The sequence below is a fragment of the Gorilla gorilla genome, chromosome 22 (genome assembly GCF_029281585.2).
Source record: "Gorilla gorilla gorilla isolate KB3781 chromosome 22, NHGRI_mGorGor1-v2.1_pri, whole genome shotgun sequence".
In the NCBI taxonomy this organism is placed as follows: Eukaryota; Metazoa; Chordata; class Mammalia; order Primates; family Hominidae; genus Gorilla; species Gorilla gorilla.
In genome coordinates, this window is record NC_073246.2 from 33,614,739 (window position 1) to 33,624,305 (window position 9,567).

Genomic DNA, 9,567 nt, shown 5'->3' on the forward strand with positions numbered 1-9,567 from the left:
TGTAATTAAAATTAATTAAAAGTGCTCTTAACTGTAGGTGAAAACAGATGAATAAATCTGGTTGTAACTGTCTACTGAACACAAATATGTGAAGATCAATTTTAATAGTCATTGACAAACCTGCCTAAGACTTTTAAAGATAGTGGCCAGCCTGGCCGACACGGTGAAACGCCGTCCCTACTTAAAATACAAAAATTGGCCGGGCCCGGTGGCGTGCGCCTGTAAGCTCAGCTACTAGGCAGGGCTGAGGCAGGAGAATTGCTTGAACCCAGGAAACGGAGGTTGCTATGTGCCGAGATCACGCCACTGCACTCCAGCCTGGGTGACAGAGCAACACTCCGTCTTAAACAAAACAAAAAAAACAAAAAACAAAACAAAAAGACCCATAACATTTGTATTCATTATTGTGACATATCAGTATGCAGATAAGTTTTTCCACTATTTCAAAAAACATATATTAATGCAATTTAAAAGTCTGGTATGATTTATATGTAATGTGTGTGTGGTGGGGGTGTGTGTGTGTGTGTGTGTGCGCGCGCATATACAGTTCAAGTTTCCTTTCTGGCCATTTCCATTATTCATTTCATGATTATTTCTGAAAATAATTTTGCTATACAAAAAGGGTGTGTTTTAAAAAAATCTGCTCTGGATGTCAAATATGCCAGCTATACCACTGCTCTCTGGTCTCTTCCAACTGGGATTATTGACCCACATGGATTTACACCAAGAATCATCAATTACCCAAACATAAATTATAACTTTCAAGAGGTATTTGGATGGCCATCCACCTTTCACTGAGCCCTGCTGTTCTCCTCTACCCCCTAGTAAAAACCCGGGCTTCTAATTCTTAACTCCACTGCTGAGTTACACTGGTTTTCTTCCTGAATTTACTACTAATCTGGTACAGTGCACTTTACTGGAATATCGGGTTTCTGTATACTTACTTATCTATGTCTTAAAAAGCACCAATAAAAAGCTCAAACTACTCAGCAATGAAATGTAATCAATAAACGATGCAAATATTGAACAGAATGAAGGTGATCTGGGTATAATAAATTACAATATTGTTTGTAAAATCTCTTGTAGTTCTCAAAATCACAGCAGCACAGTATTAATTACACTTAATATTAACACAGAAATGTAGACATGTCTCTCCTAAGCTCTCAACAGATCCTGGTAAGGCCTCTTCTAACACAAATTTAACTATTACCCACCTCTATATTTTCTGTGGTTTGACAGAAACATAATACTAATTAATATACCAATGTTACCAAAATTTTGAACTGTTAATAGGTAAGCTGCTTATTCTGCTATATACCTGACAACACAGTGTAGTTTTCACCTTATCATGAAAGTTGTATGCTGTTGCTCTAAAGTGCGCTAAAAAAGGATTTGGCATATTGTCTCAACAAATGTTATGAATAACACTAAAGGTTCATTACTTACGTAACATTTTTTCCCTACTATGTTATCAAGGTGTATTTCAAATGAGATTTGAGTGTGCGCAGATATGTACAAAAAAGTTACTTCCAATTCTGAAGTAAATTATATTTGTTCGTGCCCCATGACACAGAACAACCTACAATTTTTACAGTGGCTTCGTATGTGGTAAAGAAAACAAACAAACAAAAACACTACCAATTGTGTCATCTCTCTAGTAGGTACAGTTTTAACCTGAATTCTGTTTCACAAGGTTTAGAAACCAACATTTCCATTATTCTAATTGCTCTCTGAATCAATTCCTCATGTGTTCATGTAATTTTTTCTGAAACAGAATACTAGACAAAATGATAGACTAGGGAGGGAAATACTTACAACAAGAACATCAGTGATAAACCCCGCTACAGAAAGCTCTGAAGAATCACTTTATCACAATCACTATAAAGCCAGACCAATACCCTTGTCAGAAACTAAGAATTCCCTGGGTCAAGAAAGTAGAGAAAGAAAACTCTGTATAACCAACTTTCAACATTCAAAAACTCCTGGGATAACAGCACAACATGGTCAACTTTTGCAAGGGAAATCTCCAATTTTACTGCCAATAATCGACCTGGTCCTCTACATCTTTTCCATACAGTAAAGAACTTTGAACCCTCTGTCTACATGTCTTTAGATAAACGTCTCAGAAATGATCAAACCCCAAACATTAACACTACAGGTTAAAAAAAAATACTTAATAAGGCATCCCCATCATATAAACTAAATTCTAGAAGACAATCATCCCTAGTAATCAACAATAGTCATACAGAACAATTTACAGTGAGAAGAGAAGGGAGTAGCAAGCTCCCACTAAAATGTAAAACTCAACTCTTCCTTCAGAATGACATGATTGACAGCCCAACTGGATAAGTGTACCAATGTCAATTCGTACATTAAGTATTCATAAAGCTTAATTTATGTCCAATTTTAAAGATAACCATGAATATACAAGTACTCGCATTTTTTTTCTGTACTGCAAAGTAGCATTATATGCATACCACCTCAGCACTGCAGTTCTCAAAGAGTAATCCAAGGACCTTTGAGAGGTCTTTGAGTCCCTTTCCGTGGTTTGAGGTCAGAACTGTTTTCATATGAATACTAAGATAGTTCTTGCCTTTTTGTTCGTTTTCTCAGAAGTATGTAGCAGTATATTCCAGAGGCTACCTGATGTGTGTTATTGCAACACTGAATAAAAAAGTGGAATGAGGATCCAGGTTTTATTAAACCAAAGTTTAAATGACATGTGCAAAAATGCAAAATGATGTCACTTATTAATTTTTTTGTTTTAGAAACGTTACTTTTCATTAAAAATGTTATTTATATTAACATATTGTAATAAGTTTATTGTTATTTTTAGTAAATTAATAAACACTTGCATTTCTCAGTTTAAATTTCTAATATGGTAAATATCAATAAATATAATAACCAATAGATAGATACAAAAGCTCTCTGTGGCCCTTAACTTTTTTTTTTTTTTTTTTTGAGATAGAGTCTTGCTCTGTCGCCCAGGCTGGAGTGCAGTGGCGCGATCTCGGCTCACTGCAAGCTCTGCCTCCCGGGTTCACACCATTCTCCTGTCTCAGCCTCCCAAGTAGCTGGGATTACAGGCGCCCGCCACCACGCCTAGCTAATTTTTTGTATTTTTAGTAGAGACGGGGTTTCACCGTGTTAGCCAGTATGGTCTCGATCTCTTGACTTTGTCATCTGCCCGCCTCAGCCTCCCAAAGTGCTGGGATTACAGGTGTGAGCCACCACACCTGGCGATGGCCCTTAACCTTTAAGAATTTAAAAGGATCTAGCCAGGCATGGTGGCTCACGCCTGCAATCCCAGCACTTTCAGGGGGCTAAGGTGGGCTAATCACTTGAGATCAGAGGCTTGAGACCAGCTTGGGCAACAGAGCCAAACCCCTTGTCTACAGAAAAAAACTGAAAAATTAGCCAGGCATGGTGGCAGAGGTTTGTGGTCCCAGCTACTTGGGAGGCTGAGACAGGAGGATGGCTTGAGCCCAGGAGGTGGAGGTTGCAATGGGTGGAGTTCATGCCACTGCCCTCTAGTCTGGGCCACAGAGCCAGACCCTGTCTCAAAAAACAAATAAATGGGTCTAAAACCAAAAAGTTTGAGAACAGCTGTCCTACAGAAATTCCTACACATGTGCCCCAGGAGACATGTTTGAAAAGTTCATTGCAGCCTGTCAGCAAAATATTAACTAATCTTAATAGACAGTATTAATATTTGAGCAAACAAAAAAAAGCAGGTCAAAGCTGCAGTAAGCCGTGCTGGTGCCACTACACTCCAGTATCAGAGAATATTATATATTGTTTATGGACCACAGAGATTAATACTAAATTATTTGATTGCCTCTCCTGCAAGTGGGAGGAGGGTTGGGGTTGGAGTGAGGATGAATGGAAGACTTTATATTTTATTTGTAAATTAAAAACACAAAATAGTAACAACCGTATATTCTTAACTGTTTTATTTTCTCTGCACTATTTTTGTACTTTTTTTTCTTTTTTTTAAGATGGACTCTCACACTGTTGCCCAAGCTGGAGTGCAGTGGCCCAATCTCGGTTCACTGCAACCTCTGCCTCCAGGGTTCAAACAATTCTCCTACTTCAGCCACCCAAGTAGCTGGGATTACAGGCGCCTACCACCAGGCCCAGCTAATTTTTTGTATTTTTAGTAGAGACAGGGTTTCACCATGTTAGCCAGGCTGGTCTGTAACTCCTGACCTCATGATTCACCCGCCTTGGGCTCCCAAAGTACTGGAATTACAGGCGTAAGCCACCGTGCCTGGACTATTTTTGTACTTTAAATGTCTTAAAACTGCAGATGATGCAAAAAAAGTGGGAGGAGCAAGATACAATTCTTCAGGATTTAGGCAAGATGGGTTAAAGACTAAAAATACAATCAATGGGTTAAAAAACACAATCTGACTGGGCGCAGTGGCTCACACGTGTAATCCCAGCACTTTGGGAGGCCAGGAGGGTGGATCACGAGGTCAAGAGATCAAGTCCATCCTGGCCAACATGGTGAAACCCCGTCTCTACTAAAAATACAAAAATTAGCTGGGCATGGTGGTGTGCTCCTGTAGTCCCAGCTACTCGGGAGGAGAGGCAGGAGAATCGCTTGAACCCAGGAGGCAGAGGCTGCAGTGAGGTGAGATCGCGCCACTGCACTCCAGCGTGGTGACAGAGCGGGTCTCCAACTTTAAAAAAAAAAAAAAAAAATTCCATACTCTTTATTCTATTCCACAAACTTTAGCAAATTCTTCACATTCAGAAGTATATAAACTATACAACAGACACCATTAAGTATCAGCCATAATTGATAACTGATTCTTTTTCACTACCCTTTTCATCTTTCACAACACTTAATACATGTCTTGCCATAAAAATTCTCCAAATATTCTGTTAAATGGGTATCTTTAATAACCTCTCTTTCTTATCTTCCTTTCCTTCTGTATCAGAGATGGACGTCTTTTACTACTGCTTCTGATTTGTCCCATTTCTCTTATCCATAATTTTGCTTCAAGTTAGCCATCCCCTCTTGCTGGTAAACTATGCTATTCTACACCCCCTTCCTTGAAAATGCTAAAGCCTCTACTCCCATCTAAAAGACTAGGGATTCAACACTACTAACTAAAGCTAAAGCCTTATATATATACATATAATACAAACAAACGTACTGCCTATCACCAGTGCCTAGTACATTGTTAACTGCCCTTCCTTCCCTCATCCTTAAGCAACGCTTCCCTCTAATCCCTCAAAACCAAACCTCTAAAGACTACTTTACACTAGCTACCTCTTATTTCCTTATCTCCCATCACCATTCAACCCTAAACCTCAAATCCTGTTATCCTCAAACATTTCAGTGGCCAAGTCCCCTCATACTACACAAAATATTATCTTCGGACAGCAATTAAATTGGAGAGATCCCAATTCAAATCCTAGTTCTGCCATTAACTAGCAATATGCCCTTAGGGGAGTTATTATTTATTATAATTTCTTGGAAAATCAGTTTCCTCATCTGTAATTGGACGTCTATGCAGGGTTGTGGGAATACACATTAAATTAGATATGTGTACATATCTAATGCCTGACATGCCATTGGTCTTACATTAATTCCTTTTTCTCCCCCTTTCAATTTTCCCCCATCTTTCCCATCTGAACTCCTGGATGTCTCCCTCTATCTCTTAGTTGCTTCCAAGTTTAAGTCCTATAAGCCCAACTACTTGCCAAAAATTTCCACGATTGTTCCACAATTAACTCAACCTGTTCAAAAATCAAACACATTTTCTTCTCTACTAAGTAGGCTTTTGATGACTTGTGATAAGGGTAGCACCACTCTCTCAGCCCTTAGGATGTGGGGACAAAAGGTGCTTATAAACCTATCAGATGCCAAGGTCCGTGGATTCCTTTGGCCCACATCCTTTCCCTATTCTCCCTTCCCACTATACACTTGCCAAGTTCAGGTTTTACTTATCTTTCCTACCAAGTCTCTGCCTCCTACAACACATAACACTACGAACGAAACAGTTTTGATTACATTATCCCACTGCTTAAAACCTTCAATGTTTATCCACAGCCTAAAACTGAAATTCAAACACATTAGGCAAACATGAAACTTGTCAGGCCCAAACTACTTTACCATCCTTACTTTCCAGTAGTCTTCAGAATCAAAATAGTCACTTTTCAGCACTACCGCCCTTCGATCACTGCTTCCTACATCTTCTGAAATCCTAAAACTGATACCTGCTCCTCTTCCCAAGCCTTCACTTATCTCCAATGGCTATGCCACACTGCAATGGAACGATCCCAAAGGAAGCTGTTCTACCTCCTATTAAAATTATTTGTCTAAGTCTTCTGTCCTCTATTGGATTAGACTTTTAGGTGACTGAAATCCTTGGCAGCTCTACAGTATTCAGGACATGGCTGTGCAGGTGAGCAGGCACTCAAAAGTTTAAGTGAAGATCAGATCTCAGAGATTCAAGATTATATGGGGAACGAATCAAGAACATTTCATGAATGGGGAGAAATAGTTGAGAAGCACTACAAATCAAGTAGGCACAGTAAGATGAATTTTAAACTCAGATTAATTTCTCTAGAGGAGTTTTAATTTAGCAGAAGAGAGCTGGCATTCTTTGCAGTTCATAAAGACTAGGAATAGAACTGAAATGAACTGGAAAATGAACAATGATAAGAAAATGCTCATTTTGCACATTTAAAGGTCAAATATCACTTCCCTTTTTCAAGGAATCAATACCATTCCTAACTTTGGTTTTTCAAAGTAAAAATTACTGATTGTGCCTTTTCAGGATTAATAGAAAATACTTTGCTTAACAATGTGCTTGATGTCAACTTCCATAATGCCTGAATCAGAATACTTCTGATCTTAAGAATAAACTAAAAATCCTCTTCTTTCATCAAAAACATTCATTCTTCCGATTCTGAAATAAATTTTTAAAATACACATTCATTGTTGGGAGAAAAATGTACTTGAAATATTTTAACTATTGTTGTGCCATTTGTTTAAATTCTCATTCAACAATTATTTGCGAGGCACCTGTTTTGATTGGTAGAGAAGGGGGGAAAAGAACTGAAACTTCCTGCCCTCATGGAGCCAGGAACCAACATGCCAGTGAATTCTACCTTCAGAAAACAATCAGCTTCCAACCCTGAAATGTTTGGAGCATTATCACAAATTCTCTGGCGATCAAAAACTAGGACATATTATTTTTATTGTTTTGAAAATCATCACAACTGAACTTTTACAAGACATTGTCCAATACCAGTTGCAACTTCTGCAGTTAGGGCATTTTATGTACCCATCAATTGAAGAAAATCATTTTTAGGATAATTTATATGGCAATAAATTGTCTCAACTGCAGTGTAATTGGAAAGTCCCATATATTATGGCACTGCAAATCTAAAGGAAAGTTATTGCACCATAATTGTTACAAGTAAACCTACAAAATCTGTGAGATGCAGCACGTTTTTAACGCCACATCCACACATCTCGAACTACAACATTTGATTTTTCAATGTTGCTTTATCTTTGGTATTTGGAAAGGGAAGACAATACAACTCAACCCATGACAATAGTTCCCATTCTGTAACTGCATTTTAAATCATCAATGGTCAAGTCTCCTCCTCCCAAATCGATTCTGACAAATAGGATGTATGGACTCTACACTCCAAAAGCAACACCTGGAATGATCAGAGAAACAACTAGAGAACTTTAAGGCCGCAGGCAGCTTTGTTCCCAGTTTGGAGAGGTTTTCACATGTAAATGTCCTCGTAGAAGGGAGCCGAGGATTAACTACCTCGGGAGGGGGTGCGAGGGTAGGGAACTGGAGGACAACGCCAGCTTTCTAGCGGACTAAGGCGGAGCGAATACTCTTCTCTCCCATTCAACTTTTTAGGCGTCACGTTGGGGCCATAGAGCCTATAAGAGGGTTATGTTCACGACTTTAAATTATAACGAGCCACCCCCTCTCCGTTTATTAGCCCTATTTCCCAAGTGCGTGAATCCCGGAGAAGGGGGATGAACACCCTCTTCAACTCCTCCCAGACCCGGGATCAGAGTCCAGCCGTCGACGCGCCCCGGCCTGAGCAACAGGAGAGCTGAAGCCACCTCTCCGCCAGCCCCACGACCGGCAGATGCTCCCGTTCCCCCGCCCCCAACCCCACACGCCCGCCCGCGCTTCTTTCTTAGCCCTTTGCGGGCTCCCGGCACTGCGAACCCGACAACGGGGCTCGCGGAGCAGAGAGCGAGGGCGCCCAGACCCAAAAAAGGGCCAAGTTAGAGGAACGGGCACAGACTTGGGCTATGGGAGGCCGCAAGGGGGCGAGGGGAGAAGCCCGAGGTCGCGGTCCGGGGGTGGGCAGTGGGGGGAGGGGTGCGGGGTCAGTTCCCGTGGTCGCCGCGACCTCTCCCGGGCCACAGGCCCCGCTCCGCGCAGGCCCCGCCGCCCCGGAACCGGGGCAGGAAGCGTCCCCACCCGGACCAAAGCTTTAAACCGCCGGCGGCGGGAGAAACGAGCCCCGGCTCCCGCAGCAGGCCCGGCACCCCCCTGCCCCAAACACCCCTCACCTCCTGGTTGAAGGCGTTGACGGCGTCCATGTTCGCGCTGCGGCGGCGGCTGCTCCGGGCCCGCCGGTCACATAGACCTCGCGCCGCGGCGGAGCGGGGCCGGAAAACCACCCGGGCCTGGTGGCCGGGGGGAGGCGACGAGCGGCGGAGCCCGAGGCCCGGGCAGGAAGAGGCTGCGGCCGAAGCGGCGAGGCGGGCGGCCGAGGCAGAGGCGGAGAGGTGGCGGGCCCCCTCTCAGTCCCGTTCGCAGGATGAGGAAAAGGAGGCGGCGGCAACGCTGGTCTTCAACATGTCCGTTTGGTGGTGGCGGCTGCGCTCTGCGTCTCGCTGACACGGCCCCCCGCGCCCTCACGCACTGGCTCACACTGGCCCGGCCGGCGAGCGGGCGGGCCTCTCTCTCCCTCTCTCCAGCGGGATGGCGGCAGCGGCCCGAGTCCACGCCGCGCGGGGCACCCTGGGACGGCTCAGGCCTCCCGGCGCTTCCTGTACCCGGCGTTCGCCCCGCCCCGTCGCGCTGGCCCCGCCCCCTCCCCGCCTCGTCCCGCCCTGCACCGCCCCGCGTGCCGGGCTGCTGGCGCGTCACGCCGGGACGCTGGGCGCTTTCCCGCCGGCGGCGGCCGCGGGCCGGGGAGACGGCCTTGCAGAGCGCGGGATCCCAGGGCTGCGAGGGTGACCCAGAGCAAGCCCTGGCGCACGCGCGCTCCGCTCGACGCGGTGCTCCCGGGGTGCGTCTCTGCGAAACGCTCGGCCCTAACCGGCCCTGCACCCGGCGGGGGCGGCGGGCACTGAGCCGCTGGCTCTCGGCTGCCGCGAACAAAGGGCGCAGGATTTAACCTCGGCTCTCTGGGCGTGCCTTTGCAGGCCCTCGTGCGCTCTGCTGGGGAAAAGAAAAAAAGCTTCTGCCAATGCCAGTGCAGCTGTGTGTCCGCTGTAGTTGTGCAGGTTAATTCTGCGCGAGCTAAAACACCGAGAAAGACGTTCAGGCACTGGATATC

At 44.3% G+C, this 9,567-nt stretch overlaps 1 protein-coding gene across 2 annotated transcripts in view; it reads right to left on the reverse strand.

The window, feature by feature from the left end:
• Window positions 1-9,083, reverse strand: part of SCAF4 (SR-related CTD associated factor 4) — a 61,642-nt gene extending 52,559 nt beyond the window's left edge. Inside the window, exon 1 of one of the 2 annotated variants that reach the window (XM_031005267.3) lies at window positions 8,573-9,083. In XM_031005267.3, coding sequence (XP_030861127.2) covers window positions 8,573-8,602 — 30 coding nt within the window. In that variant the 5' untranslated portion in view covers window positions 8,603-9,083. The remainder of the gene's footprint in view (window positions 1-8,572) is intronic. The other variant, XM_031005269.3, reaches the window with a different exon arrangement.
• Window positions 9,084-9,567: the final 484 nt, after the last annotated feature.